Below are 24,643 nucleotides of genomic sequence, written 5' to 3'. Positions count from 1 at the left end.
ACACTATTGTTTTTTTTTTAATTTTCTCTTTGAGTAGCACTTACTCCTGAAGAAAAGAAAGTCGTATTTTATCCTACAAGCAGGGATTTATACCGCTGTACGTTCTCCACACTAGAGCTGGTCATAGCTCTATTAAATGTGAGTGCTATATTATTCTCTTTTTATCTATTATATTTTAGTGAACATATTACTCTATTTTGGATATCTGTTTTATCTTTTCATATTATTGGATTTACCTGAGGAAGGACTACGAGGATACCACCATTGTAGAACTTATCTTTAAAAAAGATTCATCCAGCTAAGATTGCCTTTTATTTTATTTGGACTATTTTATATTCTCTACTTTTTTATTTATTTGGCGCAGCTTTTACTTTTATTTTACCTACTAGATAGGACATGCTCAATTTTATAGGATAATATAAACAATTGTAAGCAGATATGTCAGCAGTTCAAAATTAGGTTTTGTGCTGAGCCTGCGGGGAGCACAAGGTTTATACTGCCATCAATCTCGGCCTCCAAGCCACACCCCCGTAAAAACTATTCTTAAATCATGAAAGACAAATACCTCTAATGTATATTATAAGATCTGGAAAGCCAATTCCATCACCCTTCCTGATCTACTGAAATTTTTTGCACAAAGGCCTGGAGAAAAGTCTAAGTCTGAGCTCCTTAAAAGTTAAATTATGTACTAATGTACAATAGGCATTGGATCCAACCATCAAGCATTTTATGTGGCGTGTAATGAGAATAAAAATGATGTTCCTGCCTATTCAAAAGGTATTCAATGTGGCCGGAAAAGTAGTTACTGACCTCTAGAATCTGTTTCTCCTCATTTCCTCACCATAAAGACAGTTCTATTGGTGGCCTTAGCTTCGGGTAGAAGGGTGTCCGAACTCCATGTCCTATCGGCTAAAGAACCATTTACAGTCTTCCATAAAGAGTAATTTTAAGAACAGTTCCAGAATTTCAACCAAAAATTATCTCAGCCTTCCACATTAACGAAGAGATAGTGCCCCCAGCACTGCATTCAGAGGAACTAGATAATGGAGAAGTATCCGATCCCTCTTCCATAGATTTTGTGAGATGTGAATTTACCTGCAAAGATTATCCTCATGGCGTATCTCTCAAAGATTGTTCATTATTTCTAAAGGGTCCAGGTGAAGCCTTCAAGCATCCAAATTAGCCATCAGCAGATGGATCGTGTCTGCCATCATCCAAGCTTACAAAGCATTTAAATGAAGATCCCAGAAGGACTTAAGGCTCACTCTACAAGGTCCCTTTCTTCATCATGGGCAGCGGCAGCTAAAGTATCACTAGAACTTATTTGGAAATCAGCCACTTTGTCCTCTACAAACACTTTTACAAGACATAACCAAATAGACATGAAAGCTGGTCAACTTTATCAATTTGGTAAAACGGTTCTTTCTGCATCCAACTCATAAGTTAGATTTTTGCTGCAATTTCACTTTTGTGGAGTAATTTTATTTTCCTAATCATAGGCCATTGCAGCACAAAGACCCCTCCCTGGGATATTGCTGGTAACAAGACGGAGGAGGGAGGGGGTACTTATACCCTTATTGTTAATTAGTTTGTGTATATTTAGGGATAGGGAGGAGCTACCCATTGTTGTGTTGCCATGGCCTGTGACCAGGAAAAGAAAATTACGGTAAGTATGAATACATTTTCATCTTTGCCAAGATAGGCCAACCCTGATTAACACAAGATCAAATCTGCCAACTGCAAGACCCAGTTATCCTATCTGAAGTAGAGCGAGTAATCAGATCTACCCTTACACAAATCTCCAGGCCCGAATGGGTTCCTAATGCGTATCATCAATGGTTCTCCTGCATCCTGGCCCACGAATGGTAAAATTCTTTAACACAGCTACTGCAGTCCACTCACTCCCAAAGAAAATGCTCGAGGCGAACATGGCGACTAGGGATCGATTAACAGTCTGGCCGATAGTCGGTATTTTCAGCAATAATCGGTACCGGCCAATAGAGATACCGATATTGCCAATAGTACATACCAGGACTGCCGGGCCCATTACAAGCATGGTGGTCACAGGGTAGGTCCGCAGCAAGTGCTTAACTTCCCAGAAGCTCCCTGCGCAAGTCTCGCGGCCGTCAGAGCTTTGCCACGCATTACCATGGCAACGCTCCACACAGCACGCTTGTTGCAAGATTTACACAGGGAGCTGAAGAGAGGGTAAGTAAGCACTTGCTGCAGGCCCCCTCTGTACTTTCCATACCACTGGACCACCAGGAAATGCTATATCCCCCCTCCCCCCTAGCCAAGTAAGAAGCAGGGAGAGGGGACTAAAAAAATCATATAAAAAACGCCCCCTCCCCCAAAATAGATACCTACAGAAACACACACAGTGTATATAATGCACACTACACAAACACACTGCATTCAATATAGATATACACACACTTTGCATTTAGTATACATACTACACAAATACACATGACATCCACTACACACAAACACCTCTGTCTAAACACACTGCATCCACTACACATGGCATGTATATTTTGTGCATTTACCTTTAGAAATCGCAAAATGGTAAATGTACAGAATATTGATAAGTTATCGACGATCGACCTGAAAGTTCAGAGTATCGGCTCTAAAAAAAATCCAAACAAATATCGGTCGATCCCTAGTGGCGACTCTGCCCAAGCTGGGCAAATCCCCGCCCAACTAAATGTGCTAATTTTCGGCCTATTTAATTTGGACATGAAGATCACGGCTAAATATATGCCAATCGGCTGACTTCCATTCTCCCCGCTATTCTATATTCAGACCAGGCCATGTTTATTAGGGGGAGGCAGGGAGCAGATGGAACAAAGTTTGTGCACTTATGTATAGCATGCACAAAATATCCAACAAGAACCTAATGTTATCCCTTGATGCCAATGAGGCCTTTGACCGCCTGCATTGGTTTTTTGCAGGTGGTCCTAAAAAAAAAAAAAAAAAAAAAAAATATGTAACCCCACCCCAATTCACAGCAGTAGCCAAAACATTATATAGCAATCCCACAGCCAGAGTTTTCAACACCAGCTTTAATTCTGACACTTTCCACATCACAAATGGGACGAGGCAAGGATGCCCTCTGTCCCCACTACTGTACATAACAGCACTATAACCGTTTGCGGCTATGATTCGGTCTAACAATCATATTCAAGGTGACCGAATCGGGGACAAAGACATGAAATTAAACCTTTTCGCTGATTACGTACTCTTAACCCTCACAAACCCCTCTACATCACTGCCGGCATTCCACAGTGTCCTGCATTCTTATAGCCGATGTTCCTACTATAAATTAAACCTTGCAAAAACCACATACTATGGGAGTGGGGATGGAGGATACCTATAGGGAGGCACTGCAGAGGGCTTACTCCTACGACTGATGCACTGACTAAGTGACATTCCTGGGGGTTAAGCTCTCCTTTTAATTATCTCGCCTATACCCAATTAAGCAAAGGGGTCTCTACAACCTTACACAACGGGAAACTCAAATTTATTTCATGGCCTGTGCGAATTGTCACAGTTAAAATGGTTATTTTGCCAAAACTGCTATACCTTTTTCGAACAGTTCCAATAGCAGCCCCGTCTTTGTAAAAGCAGATAAACTGGTTTGTCTAGAATGGGAAGAAGCCTAGAATCACGGTGTCCACACAATCCCAGAGCTGTATTATAAGGCAGCTATCCTAAACAGCCTATTGTCAGCTCAACAATGCCCCAGCACACCACAGTGGGTACAAATTGAACGACACTGGACGCAACACTGACACATCAACCTTGGTCTGGCTAACCCCGTCCCAAAGGAGAGATCTTACACAAGCACTCCTTACACCGATCACGACCCTAAAAGTTTGGGACTCCTCACGAAGGCTCCTGTGTAGATGCCACCCTACTTCCCTAGCTACGCCTATCAAGGCCTTAGTCTTTTTAAAATATGGAACAGATGCAACATAAAATATCTTTGATTAACAATCTCAAGGGAAACTATTATTTGAAAATTACATGAGCTATACACAGTCCCGAACGCAGCAAAGTTTTCTTATTTGCAACTATGTTCCTGGTGAAAAACCCACATAATTACACCTACCATACAAAAACATCATGACAGCTGAGCCAGTAAAGAAACAGATTTTCACAATATACTCCCTCCTAAACGCACCTACAGACCTTCGAAACCCCCATTGTGTAAAAGCATGGGAACGAGATTTGGGACGCCAGGGACGCTTCAAGCCATCAACACTCAGAGGTCTCACTGCTTGCGCATCCCAAATGGAATGGTCGCACAAACTTTTATAGAGTATATTTTTGTTCGATGACCCATATCCCAAAGCGGCTAAATATTTGATCTTTCATTTTCTAATTGGAGCGCTATCGCTTATTGCTAAACACTGGCTCTCTGCATCCACTGCAACAATGCAGGTGCTTATCAGATACATCTCTCAAGTAGGTAGATATGAACAAGTCACAAGTAATTTAACACTAAGACAAAGTTGGACATGAAGTGTGGTAAACCTGGGCCTTAAAAACACCCAACTTGAGCCCTTAACAAAAGTCTCATGGCACACATGCATGTCGTCAAATAGTATATACTGATGCCTTATCGAGAAGTGAGCTATTACTGCTAGCTTTGCTCAGACCTATGCTGGAGTTCTTGTTCTCTCCCCCCACCCTTCCCCCTTCTGTTCAACCAAGTTTTAACCCCATGCCATACAAGTGTATGCATGTTATATTAGTCGTATTACAACTGTGTACCTATTGTAAACTATACAATGCTTTTTGTTTACTGTAATGTATCCACTGAGTGATCATACATGCCACCCCACGTCCCCTTTTCTGTAACCCCCAATCATTATGAAAAATAAAAATTGTCAAATTGAATAAAAAAATAAAAAATAAACAGATCCTTTTGTACCCTTAAACAAATATAGGCTGATTTTTGAGTAACCAAGAGCTCTAATCACAACAGATATACTCAGTCTGAGTATAGGGATTCCGTTACAGCTACTATCTGGTTTAAAGTGAAAAGATTTTTTTTCATGCTGGCTGTGAGAGTCACAACCAGGGAGGTGTGGCAATGGATGCACAAAGAGAAACAAGAGCGATTTAACTCCAGATAGCACAGGTGCAGCAATTGCCACAAACATGCCAGTTGCCCAATAGAATGATTCTATGAGAACCTTTTTCCGTTTGAACAATAGTTCAAAAAGGCTGAACACAAAGTCTTCCTTCTATTAGCTTGACAGCTAGTCATTTCTAAATGGATTTAAAAACCTGCAGGTTTCACGTGGGGGACAAGTCATCCCTAAAGCATTTTAAAAAGCTGAAATGTGCCGCCTTAGGGGTCTGGAATGTCAAGTCAGGTTACTTTTTTTACGCCTTCCACGTTAAACGCTGCATTCTAATACGATCACACATTTCCTTTGATAATACTTACTCAGGCACAGGCAGCAGTTTCTTGATTTCTGTGCTCAAGAAATAAATAAAATTGGAGCCCAAAGCGTAATTAGCCAAATTCTTCTCTTATTTTAATAGATTGCATATATAGATGTTTCATCCACACACTTCAATCAAACTCTAAGAATAGAGCTTCATGTCCAATATTACATGCTTCAGCAGATAAATGATGTTTCTCTCAGTGCCTACATTATTACGCTTTTGTATCCAAATTTAACTCGTAACATTTAGAGCTTTAAGAAAGACAAAGGACACAGAGGGTGTTGCCAATTGTAGCAGCAATGAAATATTAATTACCCCTTTTTACATAACCAAATTCAAGTCACAACCAGAAAGTGACTGCCCAGATGTCACCAAGGTACAAAACGGCTAGTTCATTTTAAGTTAAACTTGAAGCTGTCCCTAGTTCATCCCTTATGTGAATGTATAAACAGCAAATCATTTGCCAATTTGTACACGGGGCGAGTAGGATACTTTCATATAAAAGTGCTGTTCATTTACATATTTAATTATCTGTGTAGTGCTACAAGTGTTCAACATTCTACATTAAGAACAGTCAAGTACATTTGGAAATGGAATTGATTAGCCCCAGAAAGGCTATACTTACATTGCCTCTGTTTATTTTACAATAAAAGAATGGACATTTGAGGCAAGTAATATGGCATCTGCTCGTACACTAAAACTGGTGAAGTAAAATGCATATTGGCCCTCATGTGCACTGTAAGATTTTAAGTAGTCCCACTGCCCACATTAATGGTCTTTTTTGCTTCTGTGACATTTCCCCCCGCAGGCTTCAGATTTCCTCAGTGTTTTAGAAGCTTGGATGTTGAGCTCTTACTATTGTCAAAGGAAAAAAAATATAAACCCTCTGTTCGCTGTCCCAGGCTCAAGTTGCATGATCCGCTCTCACATGTTCCAGATTCTGATGTCCAATTGCAAAGTCATTATTAGTTCAGAGTGAGCTTCGAATGACATGAACCTGTTCCGGAACCACTACTGGGAGGAACACAAGCGTTTTCACTACAATCAGTCACACGTTAGCAGGAAAGGAAGAGAATGCTCAATTCATTCCTGGGGCAGGGCCTCCAAAATTGAACGAGCTTGGCACAACTGGAGCGTTGAATTTGTACCCTCCATGTTTTTCAATCATTTTGGATTCTGCAAAGAAACAAGTCAAGAAAAAGAACATAAGTAAAGGTACAGAAGTCAACGCGGGCAAAAATAAATGCTGTTTGGCATTAGGAAGGACCCCCTCCATGCTACAGCATGCCCATTGCAATGGGCACTTTACACAACTGTCTTACTTTGTCATTGACCAACAAATGAGTAATAAGGAGACTAAGTCTTAACAAAACAATATCCAGACAGAAGACTTAGCGATTCATATTAAATGGAACAAGCTACCTGCAAATTATAGGCGCATAGACAAGTGTTGGGAGTGTGGTTAAGGAGATCAAACGCCAGTGTTCAGAACATACCGTGAGCTGCCCGCCTCTGATCTGCCAGCGTCGCTATATCATGTAATTGTTTCCCTTGTTCTTCACTGAGTCCTTGAGTAAGTGTTTGATACCAAACTGGATCCCGAGCTTGAAGCTCTAAAATGGATGAGACACATGATTAACAAATAGTAAAATGTTCATTTCACAATTAAGACTTGGAACGTTAACACAGCTGTCACTTGCATTTAATATTGAGTGATAAGAGAATGGCTACTCTAATTATGACACACTAAAGAGAGCCAGTAACGGTCTCTGTTAACCAAGAAGCACTCCATGGTGAACAAGAACAAACTTACTCTGAAATATAGCTTTAAATATTTGATATTCATCAACTGGATTGTCTTCATCATCAATAAGGGTAGTATAACCTTCTAACGCAGTCTCCTCAGCATCATCTTCCTCCCAATCATCATCATCCAGATCCTCCCCAGCTTGTTTGGCTAAAATCTCCAGGTATTCCTGCCCATCCTCATCAATGTCATCTTCATCACTTCCCAGCTCTGCAGGAAAATCATTTTATTAGTGACCTGACTTCCCACTGAGTGACAACATGCTGCCTGGCTGAACCAGGGGGAGGAATCAAGCTATTCTAAAGCTTGGGCCAACATTTCAGAACCCATGTGAACTATTGCAAGATAATGGGTACTACACTCCAAAACATTTTAATCTTTGTAGAAGGTTTTTGGGAATGGAGATTTTTCTTCTTTTTCTTTAAATGCTGTGTAAATTTACAAACCTTTTAATAGGAGTAACACCAAGCATAAAAAGCACTACAGTTTAAAGTAGTGGTCTTTGAGCCCAGAAGCAGTCCCAGCAGACTGACCAATTATAAGAGCTCAGCATTGCAGTTTCATACGGCCATGCTTACATCTGGCAGACAGCTGCTAGAGGCTCTTCTTGTGAATAAAAAATATATACAGTCAGTCTATTCACTGGGAGAACCCTGTTGATGCACATGTATAGTAGGGCAATCAATGCTCCTTTATAGAGAAGCATCCAATGGCACAAGTTATATCAAAAAGGAGGAACAGTAGCTGTGGAGAGGCTGGGACACTGCTGGATTTAGGGAAGGGGGGAGGAGACACCACCCTCAAAAGGAACAAGCTGTGTTACAAATGCATATTTGAGTATTTAACATAAGACTTCAACTAATTTAAAATTGCTTCTAAAGCAATGTAAAATCTAGCCATGCACCCCAGGTTTGAAGTAATTATGCAAATAAGTTTTCAAATAAAGTGCATGATTATCAAGGGGCGAATAGTGCCTGGCACGACCAGTATTATTCCAATCAGAGAAAGGATACATGGAAAAAATCCAATGCAAAACTTCATACCTGCTTCATCATCTTCTTCTCCATCCTCATCATCATCACTGTCGTTCTCTTGCTCTGCATGACAGGCATATGCCCTTTTCAACCCATTAAACAGAAGGAGGAACGCCGGCAATATTTGGGAAGATATTTGATTTAATACTTGGGGTCTCTGCTCAAGTTCGATAAGGGCACACAAACCAAGAACACATATTTTCCTATCATGTAGTCTGATAAGAGAAAAAAAGAAAAAAAAAGTTAAATATTTTGGAGGGTTGGAGACTTGTGAAAGAACCACAATGTCTACAAAGTTACATTTCCATGTCACAATAACTGCTCTTAGTTTGTTACATTCGTTGTAACAGAACAGATGATTTTTTAACAAAATGCCTTCTTGGAAAAATAAGCTTATATTGTGTTCGTGTGATGAAGTCACAGAACTCTGTAGTATGAGCCACTCTAGTGAACGGGTCATATCGCACCAAAACCAGAGGGACTAGCAGAACTAGTCTAAAGTAAATCTGCAAAGCTTACAGTGTGTAGAAAGACAGAATACAGTCAGATCATGGAGAGGTTTAAAAAGATGTGACAACAATGAAGGTATTGGTGGGCCTTACCCTAGGAAGCAGTCAACATCGCTAACCCACTGTTTGATGAAGTGGTTGGTGACTGGCTCCACGTTGTTGGGAAAGCGCAGGTTTTCCAGCGTGTTTAGGAGAAGGGGAGGGCTGTAATATAAAGCTGCAATGGCCACCTGCAGGCACATTGTTCTAAGCTCACTCGTTTTAACTTCCCTGGTCAGCCTCTCCAAAGCTGCCTCCACAAACAGCGGTATACACTGGAATGAAAGAAGTATGAGCCATGCTAATTCTTCAACCTAATTTCCAGCTATTACACTGGTCGGAAAGACAGATTAGTGCTGCATGTCACTTTCCATCTCACCTGCTCAATGCCTCGGCCTTTACACTGCAAGATGACCACCTCCAGAAGCTTGGCAGCGTGACATTCCGCATCTTCTCCAGCTACGCCAGTCAGTACCTGAACAAAACAGACATTCATTGTTTAACCCAGCTCAGCATAGCCGTAATTAAACACTTAAAGGGACACTGTAGGTACCCTGACCACTTCAGCTCATTGAAGTGGCCTGGGTGCAATGTACCATGTCCATAAACCCTACAGTGGTAATTATTGCAATTTAAGAAACTGCAATAACGACCTCTGAGGGTTAACTCCACCTCTAGTGGCTGTCTACCAGACGGCCACTAGAGGGTCTTCCAGAATAGAAATGGACCCTTGGTCCATTATGATGTCCTCATGCTCTGCATGATTATCTGAATAATGCTTTCCTATCGGGAAATCCAAATGCGAGCCAGGCCATTGCCACACATGCACATTAGGTCTCCCTGCCAGCTGATTTTAAAGTGGGGAGGAGTGTGGGTGGAGCCTGACCTAGCACCAAGGTATATCGGTGCTGGATTTAGGCAAGTGACAAGAGGTTTTAGCCCCTTTCAGCACTTCTGGAAGGGTGGCGCACACTACAGGGTTTGCTTTCCTATAGAATCCCTTTAACACCGTGAACTAAAATTTTCCTGTGGTTTTATATTTTTTTCACCCCTAGAGCATCATACTGGTCCATTCAAATTTTAAAAATTGATTAGGGGGTGAGATATAAAAACCATGTATAGAATAAAAAAAAAAATCTAAACATCCTGCCAGGCTGCATATTAAAAAGATCTGACAATGGGGAAATAAAAAAAAAAAAAAACCTGACCACCTGGTAGAGATCTTGTGTGTGAGTATCCCCTGTACATACCTTTTTACACATGCTGTATATCATTTCCAGGTACTTTGTGTCAGACAGAAGAGTGTCTGTATCCACCGTGACGTAATTATGCAAGAGGGGCATCATGTCTATACATTAAAAAAAATTCACATCAGTTTCACAGAAGACAAAACTAATGACCATCTAATCTTTCCAATTCAGATGTGAAGCCTGCTAAACAAAGCAATAAGGAGACTTTGTGTAGTTGTGTTACTGAGTAGCGCTGGACACATTGGCTAATATTGTATATATTACTTCTGACAGAAAGTGTCAGGAAAGTGGAGGGAATAGACTCAGAACAGGACAGACACTTAAAGCCAGCACAGGGGGAGATCACAAGCCATTTTATAGAACCCCATCCTAGCCCCCAATTAAAGAATTTGAAGTAGAACTTTCCAAATTTAATATAAAAGGGACCGTTGACAACATATCTACTACTATTTTCATTTAACATTTTCTCTGCTCAGGGAAGCTTTATTCACTCACCTGTGAAGTAATCAAATCCATCCTGCTGGAAGACCTCAAACACCAAGGGTAAGAGCTGCCACATCTGAGCAGAGACCTGCTGGCAGGTGAGACTGTGTGCCAGGGAGAAGATCTCTTCATAGAATTCTGAAATGAAGAGAGCGAGATTCCAGTTAACCAATAAACCCCAAGTAATTACTCCAACATTCCATGAATGCTGCAATCCCTTTATCAGATTGTACAGAAGAGCGACAATACACACCATGTCTGAGGGATTGGAGGCCGGCCAGTGCAAGTATTGTCCAGGGGACGTCACTAGACCAGTACTATGATCTCAGGTTGGTCTGCGGCCGCAGGATTTGTATGAGAGAAGCAGCCAGAATGCAAGACGCAAGCCAGCTGCCCCCCAAAACACAGACTGACACTGTGCACACAGCACTGCAGCCGTGACAATGCATACAAGGAAACCACCCTTCAATGTATCTTCTCCGCGTACATTACCTGTACCTAGTTCAGTTATGTAGACCGATTAGGGCAACATTCTGCCCATGATATCACCATCACCAGTAATACTAGCTTACAGCTCTAGTTTACCCTCCCCATACATACCCAGTACATGTTGCTGGAGAACTGTTCCGATCACCTGCAGACAGATTCCTTCAAGCTGCTGGGTAATCTACAGAGGGACAAAGATTGGGAAACTTTAACAAAACAAAAACTGCGACCCTCCACCCACCCAAACAATTAGCCCCCTCCCCACCAACCAGTCATCAGTCCGAACCATTAGCCCTCTCCACCCACCATTACACGTGAAGTGTAGCCCCACTCCTATGGACCAATATCCTCAAAGCTAAATGAGCAGCAAGGTATTCTGTGTAAGGTGGGAACACTAGCAATAAACTGCTATGAAACGGCCTGTCATTGTGGACAGTGTTTTGCGTTTCCAACTGGTCCTATTCCATGGACACACAAGTTAAATTACCCTTCATTATTCATTTATGTATTTTTAATGGACATAATAGGCTCCAAAAACACTATGAATCATTGCAATTGAATGAATTGATCCAAAGCGCATAACGATAGCTGTCAAAGTGGTATTTGAAAAGGTAAGGAAGGGATTTCTCAAAATTGCACAGAAAAAAAAATATTTAAAAAAAAAGAAAAGAAAATTAAGACATTCCATTTTGATGAACGCCAGGCACCGTGACAAAACATCCTTACCTCTTTGTGATCTTCCACTACACTGAGCAGAGTATCAATGGTGTTTAAGATTCCCATTGCAGTCACAGCTTTATCATCACTGCCTTCCTCCTCCGGCCCAGTCTGGATTACTTGGTTGAAAGTCATTGCCTAGAAAAATAAGACATTCTGGTCACTACTGGCACAGAGAAAAAAAAAAAAATCATCCTGTTTTGAAGCTTTTATCAAGGTCAATGCAGGATCATACAGCCCTGGGTTAAGACAACTTCCTCTCCATGTTTCAGGGCTAGCGATAGATTCCTAGGATCATGCTGTGGAGGGATGAACCTGGAGGAAATAATTAACACTCCTGCTGCTCTTGAGGCCAGTTATTAGCCAAGGATGCTGCAGGTATCCCTATTGCAAACCCCCTCTCCCCCCCCCCCCCCCCCCCAAAAAAAAAACAACCAAACACTGCCTTGCCGACTTGGAATTATCAGTGTACAATTTTAAGCTGCACAGGAAAGCATTCCTGCTTGCCTGAGGGATTGGAGGCTGGTTATTGCTGTATGGCCCAGAGGTCTGCCTTGATCAGTACCTTTAAGAAAGCAAAAAAGAAGTCTAAGCCTCTTCATGCAAGAGGTGAAGGATGACACCTGGGCAGAAGGATTTATTCTGGTACTAAATATAATAAAGCATATCACAAATACTCTCCCAGACTGCAGACTCACCAGATGCTGTGTCATTTCCACAGCAATAGGAGTGACCTCTTCACTGTATTCACAGATCATTTTCTGTATCACGTTGGTGAGATCATCATTCTCTGTCTCCCTGATAATGTGCAGTAAAGATTGCATCACAGGTCGGATATACGGGGCAATGTATTCCTTAGCTGAAAAGGGAAAAAAATAAAGATTAAGCCTAGAAACAGGGTTGTCAAGTTGTCTTCAGTAATTAAAGATACAGCTGCATATATCAGACAAAGGGCCTAGCAAGGAAAACAAAGGGACAGTTTGACAAGTGTAGATAAACACATGCAGTACAATAATGAAGCCTTATTTCAGGTCATTAAAGAACTCATATGACAGATCACACAGCGGGAACAAAGGAATTGTGCTGATGTTTAAAGTTGAAAAAGAATATTCACATCAAAAAAATAATCCAGATTTGTGGTTTTCAAGCCCGAGACCACAGTAGTCCAGGATACACAGAAATCCTGACAGCTTGGTAACCTCTAATTCACGCACAACCAGAACGTTCGAAACAGAGGGTTTGAGGTATAAACGTGAACCAGGCACATAAACAAAGACAAGATTGCACGTGATTAAAAAAAACAAACAAACAAAAAAACACTTAGAAAGAAAATTGTACCTTTTTCTTGGTTGCTTATCAAAACTTGTAGAGCAATGGCTGCCTCCACCTTCACTGGCATCTCCCGGTCATCAATCAGGCACCTTCTGGTCAGCTCTAGGGCTGTCTGCAGGTTTTGGTCAATTTTGAATTTGACTTCACAGAAATAGTGAAGGACCCAGCATGCCTGGAGAGGACAGATTGAGGAAACATGCTTTACCATTTTAAATGCGCATTATGTAGCTAGGAGGCTACGTGTGCCATATCCAATATACATAATATCCATGTTCGCAACGGAGGAATCTCCCACATTAGGCCAAGAGAAGAGGTTGACATTGTCAAATCATTATTACTGGTAATAGATAAACTTTTATTATTGCTGGAAATGCTGATTAACTTTAAGCTTTGTACTCTGTTGCATCAGTTCCGTGTTGCATCAGAACAAAAGGAACATCATCTGTATACATTCCTAGATCTACATATGATAAATCATGATGAGACCACACCAAAACTATATCAGAAATAATTTAACCTAGCTACTGTCCTAAAAAGATCTACAGAACATAATTCTAACAGTCACTCCTCGCAAATATAAAGCATTGACTGGAAAAAAGTAAATTTGAACTTGTGCACCATTAAAAATTCTCACCTTGCCAATAGCTACAGAACATTAATAAAGGGGTGGGCACATTAACACCGAATGAGTCATGTGTCTGAGGGATTGGAGGCTGGCCAGTGCAGGTATTGTCCAGGGGACGTCACTAGACCAGTACTATGATCTCAGGTTGGTCTGCGGCCGCAGGATTTGTATGAGAGAAGCAGCCAGAATGCAAGACGCAAGCCAGCTGCCCCCCAAAACACAGACTGACACTGTGCACACAGCACTGCAGCCGCAACAAGACAGTCTCTAAAGTTACACCACACAGCTTCATCGTACAAAAACATTCCAGCTATCATATCTTTTAATGTATTCAGAAAGTGGCATTTCCATGGCAACTTGAAGATGCCATGTTACTTATCAAGGACTATGCAGCTATCTGTGCAATGTTTAATGAGGACCAAGAGATGTGCACCGTACATGTACTTACCCGAGCTCTCATGTAGCCCAGCTCACTACTGAAAAGTGGGAAAACATGGTTCTGTAGCATAAACTCCATCTGATCTTTGTAGATTTTTTTCTAGAATTAAAAAAGACAGTTTAAGATAAAAAAGTAAGAATAGAAAATGTTCACTAAAATCTACCGATTAAAATCCCCATCCTAATACACATGGGTGAACCAGTCGTTTAAAGGGACACTCCCAGTCACCCAGACCATTTCTGCCCATTGGAGTGGTCTGGGTGCCAACTCCCAACCCTGCAAATGTAATTATTGCAGTTTTTTTTATAAACTGCAATAATTACCTTGCGGGGTTAACTCCACCTCTAGTGGCTGTCTACTAGACAGCCACTAGAGGTCACTTCCTCCTTCACAGCACAGGAAACCTGTGCTAGAGCGTCGCTGGACGTCCTTACGCTGTGTGAGGACCTCCAGCGTCGCTCATTTCCCCATAGGAAAGCATTGACATTTTTCAATGCTTTCCTATGGGGAGCGTTAATGCACATGCACGGCATTGCCACGCATGCGCATGTGCATTAGGTCTCCTCGGCCGGTGGGCGGGATCAGTCTCGCCCACCGGCCGACGCAAAACAGAAGAGGAGCGGCGCGGAGGAGGAGACAGCGGCGAGGGACATCGCCGCTGCCTCAGGTAAGTGACTGAAGGGGTTTTCACCCCTTCAGTAACTGGGGATTGGGAGGGAGAGTGACCCTCCAGTCCCAGGAAAACTGAGTCTTCCTGGCACTGGAGTTTCCCTTTAACGAAAATTGTCAATATATCTGGGCATCACATTTACCTAAATTGGCAGATTGGGAGAGTTTGATTTACAGTTATGATTGATTGAAACTAGCTCAGCTGTTCACATGTGGCTTATTATCCAGATGACAGGCTCTTGGCAAATGCTCTGGGTTTAGCTCTACGAGCAAAGACCAGGCTCAGGGGAGATTACTACGGTTAAACACTATAGCGTTGGGAATACATATTTGAATTCCTAATGCTATCGTGTGTCACCATTTAGATGACTGGGCCAACACTGCCAGACTTAAAGATTACTAATTGCACTTGCATGTTGCCAAATCTGATGTCAGCCAATCCAATGTTTTCCCATATGTAAGCATTGGGAGACAAATACGCATGCGCAGCAAAATAACTTGCAAATCAGACGGTCTCAGAGAGATGGTATCTAATTTTGCCATTTCACGGAAGCACCTCTAATGGCTGTCACTATGACAGTCACTAGAGAAGGGTTAACGCAGCAATGAAAACCATTTTAAAGTATCACTATAGTGTCAGGAAAACAAAGTTTTCCGGACACTATATAATCCTTGGGGGACCCTCATCCTTAGGGTCCCCATCCACGTACCTTAATCCAGTGCCGGTGACTTCTCCCCCGCCGAAGTCAGCTCCCAAGTGGAGCTGAATGCGCGGCAAGAGCAGCGCAAATTCTAACAGTCCATAGGAAAGCATTCCTCAATGCTTTCCTATGGACGTTCTGCACGCTGGATGCAAATTTTGCATCCAGCGTCGCAGAAGCGCCTCTAGCGGCTGTCAGGAAGACAGCCACTAGAGGTTGGATTAACCCTGCAATGTAAACAGAGCAGTTTCTCTGAAACTACTATGTTTACAACTGAAGTGTTAAAACCTGAGGGACATTGCACCCAGACTACTTCATTGAGCTGAAGTGTTAAAACCTGAGGGACATTGCACCCAGACTACTTCATTGAGCTGAAGTGGTCTGGGTGACTATAGTGTCCCTTTAATTCCTGCAGAATAACAAGGTTTTAAGCTGCAGAGTTAAAATGGGCAGGGACATGGCAGCCAGACTACTTCATGTAACTACATCATTGAGATAAAGTGGTCTGCCTTTCTATAGAGGTCCTTTAACACAGAATGGATCAGCGGCCATTTAAACCTTACCTTCAGTAAAATCTCTGCCAGGGAACCGATCATGTGCAGGGCCCCATCTTTTTTACGAGGATCTGTTGTTGGTTCTGTGAGAATCTGATAACAATAACCCATCGTCTTCTGGAGAACCTGCATGGACAAGAAAACCAAGTCATCAAGTGATCCTACTGGAATAGCCAGTATACCAATCATTACTAAAGGTACAGCCTGGAAGAGGGGTATGGCATGGGACATAGGAAAGCCATTTAGTCACTACTTTTTTAGACTGTGGAACCACACTAAAATACCCTTTTTTACCAAAATATGCGTAAAGTGTGACTGAAAATTCTTACTGAAGAGGTTTTATTCAGAAAGGACTTTAAATAGGACAAAACTGTCTGAAAATTTTATTTTAGTGAAAGAAATATTGGGAGAACCACAGAACGGCTACTGGAAAATGTATGGGTATGTTCAAGAGAGGAGAGCAGAGACACGTTATCAAGGCGAGATACGTTATCAACACATTATAGGGAGATCCAACGGAGAAGTATTGAGACATGCAGAGCCATGTTATCAGGGCTTTATAGAAAGTGCCCAGGACAGATGTGGACATGAAAGGGAGCAGCAGCACATTTATTGGAAGGGGAAACCACAGGCAGGTCAGAGTACAAGGCTAGAAACTGTATAAAATAGATTTCCATTAATTACATGCAAAGTGGTGATGCAAAGAAGCCAGAATATGTGATTGCTGGTATAGTCCATATAGGTTAAGAATAAAGAATCCAAAGAAATGAAAGGCCTAGAGCCATTTCATATTGAGCAAGGTATTCACTGTACCAAGTGGTATATAACCAGGACATGCAGTCTGATTTTTACCTCTTTTCTCTTACTGCAAGATGTGAAGAGAAGGGTCTGGGCGGCCGTGGTAGGAGAGATAAAATCCTCAAAAACATCTATAAACAAAACACTCAATTAGATATGGAGAGGAGACCAAGCATGTGTAATAGAAATACAGCACACAGCCTACATCCGATGTTACACATAGACAAGTAGACTGCCAGTACAATGTGCAGGTAAGTGTCAAAGATGTACCCTCAGCTGTACAAACAGAACACTTGTAGTTGCTGTGACACAACTACAACCCATTTTAACCCCATCATAACATAGAATTTGTCTCATCTTCAAGGATTTAAAACAAATGACAATGTAGGCATTTGCTAGCTGTTTGAATTGAAAAAAAAAAAAAATTCAATAGTTTTAACATAACGGAGAACATTTTTCTCATAGAAAACAAATATTTGCTCCATACCAAACTTCATGCGGATATATTCATACGGATCCTCCTGCCAGAGCTCTTCATCAGAGTCTGTGTAGCACATCAGAGGAAAGATGACATCTTGAATAATGCCCTGATGTCAAAGAAGGAAAATGGTGTCAGCCGTCAGTCGAGACACACATAGCAGGGCTGCCTCCAATAGACAGCTGCTGACTGTACTGTAGATTAACTGATGGGATACTGCATCGTGTGCAAAAGGGGATCTGGAAGCTGAATGCCCCAGAGGATGGGATCTATAGGATTCCAATTGAGAAAACTTGAATATACAGTACAATCCAGTGAGCTTTTCGCTGTTCTACAGGTTTAAAAAAAGTGTTTGACCACTTTATTCCAGTAAATATTTTAGCTTCAGTGTATAAAAATGTGAACCAGCTTCCAGCTTTTGCTGACACCATCACATCTCTCAGCAGTGTACACACTGGTCCTAAGCTATAGTCAACTAGCCAATCACCACAAATAGTGTGATTTCCAAAGAGAACTGGACAAGCTTGAAGGAGCCAGGATGCAATCTGCATCATCAAGTTTGCCACGTCACTGAGAAGTAGACAATATAGAGCAGGACTCTTCACGCTACACTAAATGTCAGTCTGCTTCCTACCCGTCACCCCCCGTGCCTGAACTCACGTGGATGTGGGGCTTCAGGCTCTTCCAGGTTACAGCATGGGATACTCCTTGGTTCAGATAGTTCAGAGTTTGCTGGAGGACTCTGGGAGCCAGGTACTGCTTCTCCTTGTAATGATAGAGAACCTTCAACAGGACCTGTAGTGTGGAAAAGAGCCAGATATATAGTTAATAAATCGAGATTAATGGCCCGAAATGAGAGTTCATGGTGGCAGTGCACTTTTCAAACAGACTAAGGTATGATTGCTTTGCTTTCAAGTTTACTAAACACCGACTCCAGGCCCACCTTATTATTGCTACACGTGGTATTGTGGGGCAAACGGAAAAAAAAGCTTTCTTCAAATAAATCCTAGATTTCCTCAATAAGCCAAGGCAGTTATATGGATAAGGAGATCCAAATATTTAACACCAGCATCTTAGTATGCATCCACAGCATTCCCCAATGCATTTAACAGTAAATATTTAATAATCAATCATTATGAGCAATTGTCTGTCTGAGGGATTGGAGGCTGGCCAGTGCAGGTATTGTCCAGGGGACGTCACTAGACCAGTACTATGATCTCAGGTTGGTCTGCGGCCGCAGGATTTGTATGAAAGGAGCAGCCAGAATGCAAGACGCAAGCCAGCTGCTCCCCAAACACAGACTGACACTGTGCACACAGCGCTGCAGCCGTAAAAAAACAAAAAAAACACACCCCTCCCCCCAAAAAACACGCAATCTCCTGCAAAGCAAATTAACGCCCGACTGGAGCGGAAATCATACCAATACAGCAGTGAGCAAAGCAAGCAAATCAGAAGAAATCTAGGTACACCTTACTGGAGCTCAATTAACCAATACGTACAAACAAGCAAAGCATGCAGATTTATATCATCTAGGCAACTCCTAGAGCCATCTGAACGGCTTTACTCCAGTGCAGATAGCAGGAAAACCACTTTAACCCCTTAAGGACACATGACATGTGTGACATGTCATGATTCCCTTTTATTCCAGACGTTTGGTCCTTAAGGGGTTAAACAAACCACGCAGGAGTTAAATAGTTTAACTAGACAGAAACAATATATGCGGCTTCTGATTTTGTGCTCTGGATCAGAGTGTGGAACAGCAAGCACCCTTCAAGAGTAGGGAGTAATCGTAGATTATTCCACACTGAGAACAAACCGGTAAAATTCTCCAAGACAGGTTCAACTATTTGGACAAAACCGTTGCACAATTACCACACCGCTAGCTTGAGTTTACCTGCTGAACACCAGCGGCAAAGGCTTTCAGGAAGACTTCAGCAAATTCATTATATTCCTTAGAGACATTCCCAGGGCTTCCATACCTGAGAAAGAAAACCCACAGTGACTTCCTTGAAGATGCCATGGATGGTCATTACAAAAAATTTACTTTCCTTCTCATCCAAAACATTTGGTAGTGTTTATATTGTGAACCTCACCACTGCAACTTGCACACAAGGCACATAGTAGCTGTAACAAAATACACTGTTGACGATCTGCCCATAGTAAGATCGTATAACGTGTACTATTCTGACAGCCCCTAGGGTCCGTACGCAATTCACTCGCCAAAAGCATCTCCATTTATAGAAATCATGAGCACAGATTTTACCTTTCAAACATACGGGCAAGTATGTGTAAAGCCCACTTCTTGCACTTCCACCAAGGCAACTCTGGTCTGTCATCTTCATCAACTTGAAGTGTTTCCTACAAAGGAAGAGAGAGGGGAAATTTAATTTTTTTTTTTTTAATTAAATAAAATATGTTCATAGATGGCAAGACTTTGGCACTACAAGATTTAGTCAGCATAATGAGGTGTGCCATTGTAATCTGTGGTGCATAAAGCATATTAAAAAATAAAAACACATATCTGGCTTTGTGGTTTGAAACCCAAGGCACTCTCACTAGGAATTCTCAGCAATAGGGATGCATAACCCAGTAATGCCTAAATGGACCCGAAACAGATACTCACAGCAGGTACATCTCGATCCACAACAGTCTTCAGAATCTCAATCCATTCAGTAAGATTCTGCTGATTAATTAGCTCCAGCGGTAAAGTATACTAAAAAGAAATGAGTCCGGCATTAGGTTATTTCCCTCATTAGACAGACAAGTACACTTATCACTGAGAAATATGACAGTTTGTGGGACAGCCAAACAGTAAAGGAATTAATCAAACAGGTTAGTACTACAGGATGAGCACAATTAATAGCCTAAAAAGGGAGGGGGGGGGGGGGGGGGGAATTTTTCCTGGCACTATAGGGAGCTCCATTGCAGCCTTCCTTCCCCCTCCCATGCTTTCTATGGGGTTTTACATGATGCTGGATGTCCACATGCAGCGAGTACGTCTAGCGTCAGTTCAACGACCAAAAGAAATGAAATTTAAAAAATATGATTAGCCACCCGGAAGTCCCTTAAAGCGACACTTGCCCGTTGAAGTAGTCTGGGTGACAACTCCCACCAGCCTTACCCCTGCAAGTGCAATTATTGCAGTTTTTATAAACTGCAATATTTACCTTGCAGGGTTTTAAGTCCTCCTCTAGTGGCTGTATCAGGGAGGTCTAATGTGCGCGCGGCAAATGCCAAGGGACATCGGCACTGGATTCAGGCAACTGATTGGAGGGGTTTTAATCCGTTCAGCAACATGGGATGGGGGTGGAAGGGGTAGACAGCCACTAGAGGTGGAGTTAACCCTAGCAAGTAATTATTAAAAACTACTATAATTACCACTGCAGGTTAAGCAATGAGCTGAAGTGATCTGGGTACCTACAGTGTCCCTTAAAGGAGACAATCACACCTATGGTTTGGCTACCATGTTTACAAGACTTATGGCTTAATTTCAGTGTGCATCACGGGCAAATAATTATCTGTGGCATCTATGAATTACGAGGTTCAAGATTCCACAATAATGAAATAACTAGAATTGTATATATCCAAGGACAGTCATCTGGTTTAGGTTTGCCAGATAAGGATGGTTAAAGATTTTTACCTGGACAAGTGCGTAGAAGATCTTAAATATCTGTTTCTGGATGAGGACAGACTGCTCGGAGGGGTCTGGTAGTAGCTGGATGAATCGATCTTTCAACATCGGCAGGAAGTGCTGCATCGCAGCTATCAGAGGGCTCCTCTCCTCTGGCTTCTTATATCTGCAACAGATTAAGTCAAGTCAAAATCCCTTCACTGGACAGTGTATCCAAGAAGAGAACTGTAAAAAAAACAAAAAAAACCTTAAACCTTCTGAAAAATCACTACTCACTCTTGGCAGTTTCAGAAGTGGTAATGCATCTACCAAGGTAAGCTGGAGATTTGGGATCTAAAAGCAGAATTCTATGTACGATGTGCCTTTTGCACAGTAGGAAAATAATCATGCATTTCTTCTTGGCAGACATAGAAACAGATAAACATTCGGTCCATCTAGTCTGCCCAATTTTCTAAATACTTCAATAGTCTCTGGCCTTATCTTATAGTTAGGACAGCCTTATGCCCACCCCACGCATGCTTAAACTCCTTTACTGTGTTAACCTCTACCACTTCAGCTGGAAGGCTATTCCATGCATCCACTACCCTCTCAGTAAAGTGAAACTTCCTGATATTTTTAAACCTTTGCCCCTCTTATTTAAGATTATGTCCTCTTGTTGTGGTAGTTTTTCTTCTTTTAAATATATAGTCTCCTCCTTTACTTTGTGGATTCCATTAATGTATTTAAATGTTTCTATCATATCCCCCTGTCTCGTCTTTCCTCCGAGCTGTACATGTCAAGATCCTGTAACCTTTCCTGGTAAGTTTTATCCTGTGTAACAAACGCTGGTATAGTAGATACCCGTTCGCCTAATTCCTCCCGAACTGCTAGAGCCAGAGTGATTATATCTCGCAGTTCGAGTGTTGGTTCAACGCTTCTCCATACAAATGACAGCCTCCCAAGCATATTCTCCCAGCAAAGTAGACCGGTCCCCAAACATCAGTCGAAACTAGATGAAGGGTGTAACAAGAATAATTTTAATGGTGCCACACTTTGCTTTTATGCACATCCCCATGCAAGGGGTACTCCCGCATAGACCTTGTGGGGAACTAAAACACAAAGTTATAAACCAATGACAGCAAGGTTACAAAGTGTGACACGCCCATAACAAACATACAATCCCTCCTCTCTGCCTGGGAGATAATCAAGTCAGATACTGTAATAACTCAATTCTCTCCAGGCAGAAAAAAAAAAAAAAAAAAAAAATACATTTTCCATAAAACTTCAAGAGTACCCCAAAACACAAACACCCCACAATTGTTACATCCCCTGGCTCATAGTAGCGTTTGTTCCCATAGTTCGTGGGAACAAAACTACAGAACCGCGCTCCCCTGGCTGGCTGGTGAAAGGAAGACAGCATTCCCAAAGTTTGACCAGTGTCGAGTGTCAGATTTTGGTTCCAGACACTCAACGACCAAGTACCGTGGCCTCCTTTTGTGGCTGCCATTTGACTACACGAATGGTGGCCACACAGTGAGAGCACTAAATTGGCAAAGGTCTTTGAAGTAAATGAGCCAGAGGGGAAGTCAGTGTTTGGTAGTTTTATCTACCAAAACACAAAAAACTAAAGTACCCGACAGGAATAGTTTCTTCACATCCTGCAATCCATGAACCAGTTTGGTAGACCTTCTCTAAACTCTTTCCAAAGTATCAACAGGTCAGCAGTGAATTTCTGCACAACCTGATCCCAGCTGTGGACGTTAAAAAAACAAGTTATGGTGCGGCTGTCTCATGAGTGAGCAGTCAGGAGTTTTATTTTTCCTGAATTAGCCGACCCTTTGTATCCAGCTATGACTTTCTCAAAATCCTTCTGGGAGCTAGTAAGGAAGACAACATCGAATGGGTGATTATAGATATCTCTCTCTCTCTCTCTCTCTCTATTTTCTTCTATTAACCAAGAGGACCAATAAAGAACATCATAATTCAGTCTTCATGGGCAACATCAGAATGTAAGGTTGCTCTCACTTAGGGTCTATGACACTATGCAGACCCTAAATAACTAGGCATGCTGGCACAGGGACTCTAGAACCAGATATCATGAGTGAATGATGGGTAAATGGTTCTTTAGAGACAAATGTTAACAGCAAATCTAAGCCACAAGTGTAGGACAACAATGAACACCAAGATTTCCTAAATGAATGAATATAGTAACTTGGCCTGCTTCTCTTAACCAGCCATGAGCCCCTTTAACAAGTTGAAGATCGAAACGCCATGACAATGCAGAGATAACCAAGTATTCTGAGTGATTGCTGAAGGAGACTTACTCATAGTTTTTCACTAGCTGATAGAGACACAGGAGAATGCCGAGCCAGCAAGCGCTGTTATCCGACTGCAAGTAAAATCCAATCTTCTCCACGACTGCAGTCCAGCGATTGGGATAATCATGTTTAATAATGTGATGGATACAGGTTGTAAGTTGGACTCTGGAAAGTAAAATGAGAATTAGAGCACAGGAACATCACTAATATCTAGAGTACAGTAAATCTGACCACTGCTCTCGGAACATTCAATTAGTATCCATAGTAACTGCTGCACATTTAGCATCAGGTTAAATGTATCCGTCGTGTCAGGTAAGGGATGAATATGACAGGTTACACTGTACATAGAGCACAAACCAGATGAGTGTCCGTGACCTTAATTGGCTGCTATGAGAGAATTTAGAGCTTCCACATAGGAGGCAGCAACCAATGCAATAAACAGTCGCATGGTGCAGTGCAATATGCAAAACAGTGTTTTGGAAGCAGAATAATGCCAAAAATGCAGGGCACGCTAGTACAGCATGTACCTAATTAGCTCAGGAGACTGAATAATCGCTTCTACGATGTTTTCTCGGATGCAGTGCCGATCCTCTTCAGGGATGGTATGAGGCGGCAATTCTCCTGGAGTCACCTCTCGGTCAGGCCAGTATTGAGTAATCATATTCTTTAAATAAATAACACCTACATGATCACATGGAGAAACAAAGGCGGAGAATGAATAGACTATTAACTGAAAACTAGCAAGACATTTGTTTACACTATGCACTCCCAGGGTGTTTAATCCCGTACATAACCCAAAAGGTCAATGTTTAAAAAGGTGTGCTGCTTACATTAGAACACAATCCACAGATATGCCTCTCCTTTAAATAGCACGTGCCAAAATATCAGCATAGCGTAAAATGAGATCAACTATACTTTTTGCACACGTTTAGAGAATACATTAGGACTTTATTTAGGGCGACTGTTCCAACACACTATGATTGCATAACTTTGAAAGTCCCCCTACCCCTCAAAAAAAAAAAAAAAACAAACAAACAAACAAACAAAAAAAAAAAAACAATTCTCATTTGTACTTGCCTGCTTGCCTTACTGGTAAGTCCAGCTGTTCAGACATCGTGACTTGCAGCAGAGTTGACACAAAGTTTACAGACTTATGGGACTAGAAAAAAAAAAACACAAATACAATTAGTCAAAAACAACAGAAACACACCCCACAAAAGTTGCATTATATCAGATATTGAGCCCTAGTTACCCAGCTTATACTCCTAGAGGGTTAATGGAAACACACTGGGCTACGCCAATACTCGCACTAAAAAGAGTACCTTAAATTC

At 41.8% G+C, this 24,643-nt stretch overlaps 1 protein-coding gene and 3 non-coding genes across 4 annotated transcripts in view; all 4 read right to left on the bottom strand.

Annotated features, from left to right (window-relative positions):
- Window positions 1–5,530: 5,530 nt before the first annotated feature.
- IPO7 (importin 7) overlaps window positions 5,531–24,643 on the bottom strand; it is a 30,438-nt gene continuing 11,325 nt past the window's right edge. The window contains exons 2-25 of the mRNA XM_063438087.1: window positions 24,390–24,471; window positions 23,840–23,993; window positions 23,319–23,477; window positions 21,025–21,181; window positions 20,008–20,097; window positions 19,648–19,742; window positions 19,279–19,363; window positions 18,045–18,179; window positions 17,394–17,493; window positions 16,961–17,037; window positions 16,118–16,234; window positions 14,194–14,283; window positions 13,127–13,292; window positions 12,487–12,647; window positions 11,798–11,926; window positions 11,186–11,252; window positions 10,598–10,723; window positions 10,103–10,200; window positions 9,232–9,327; window positions 8,907–9,127; window positions 8,314–8,519; window positions 7,277–7,480; window positions 6,960–7,076; window positions 5,531–6,639 (exon numbers count right to left, since the gene is read on the bottom strand). Of these exons, the coding sequence (XP_063294157.1) occupies window positions 6,542–6,639; window positions 6,960–7,076; window positions 7,277–7,480; window positions 8,314–8,519; window positions 8,907–9,127; window positions 9,232–9,327; window positions 10,103–10,200; window positions 10,598–10,723; window positions 11,186–11,252; window positions 11,798–11,926; window positions 12,487–12,647; window positions 13,127–13,292; window positions 14,194–14,283; window positions 16,118–16,234; window positions 16,961–17,037; window positions 17,394–17,493; window positions 18,045–18,179; window positions 19,279–19,363; window positions 19,648–19,742; window positions 20,008–20,097; window positions 21,025–21,181; window positions 23,319–23,477; window positions 23,840–23,993; window positions 24,390–24,471 (3,030 nt within the window). The 3' untranslated portion in view covers window positions 5,531–6,541. The remainder of the gene's footprint in view (window positions 6,640–6,959; window positions 7,077–7,276; window positions 7,481–8,313; window positions 8,520–8,906; window positions 9,128–9,231; window positions 9,328–10,102; window positions 10,201–10,597; window positions 10,724–11,185; window positions 11,253–11,797; window positions 11,927–12,486; window positions 12,648–13,126; window positions 13,293–14,193; window positions 14,284–16,117; window positions 16,235–16,960; window positions 17,038–17,393; window positions 17,494–18,044; window positions 18,180–19,278; window positions 19,364–19,647; window positions 19,743–20,007; window positions 20,098–21,024; window positions 21,182–23,318; window positions 23,478–23,839; window positions 23,994–24,389; window positions 24,472–24,643) is intronic.
- Window positions 10,838–11,018, bottom strand: LOC134579711 (small nucleolar RNA SNORA23). The gene has a single exon (XR_010086251.1). It is a non-coding gene; the product is annotated as a small nucleolar RNA SNORA23 (small nucleolar RNA).
- LOC134579710 (small nucleolar RNA SNORA23) lies at window positions 13,813–13,993 on the bottom strand. The gene has a single exon (XR_010086250.1). It is a non-coding gene; the product is annotated as a small nucleolar RNA SNORA23 (small nucleolar RNA).
- LOC134579709 (small nucleolar RNA SNORA23) lies at window positions 18,530–18,709 on the bottom strand. The gene has a single exon (XR_010086249.1). It is a non-coding gene; the product is annotated as a small nucleolar RNA SNORA23 (small nucleolar RNA).

The sequence above is a fragment of the Pelobates fuscus genome, chromosome 12 (assembly GCF_036172605.1).
Source record: "Pelobates fuscus isolate aPelFus1 chromosome 12, aPelFus1.pri, whole genome shotgun sequence".
In the NCBI taxonomy this organism is placed as follows: Eukaryota; Metazoa; Chordata; class Amphibia; order Anura; family Pelobatidae; genus Pelobates; species Pelobates fuscus.
The sequence above is the reverse complement of the archived record's forward strand: the minus strand, read 5'-3'. Positions and strand labels throughout refer to the sequence as shown.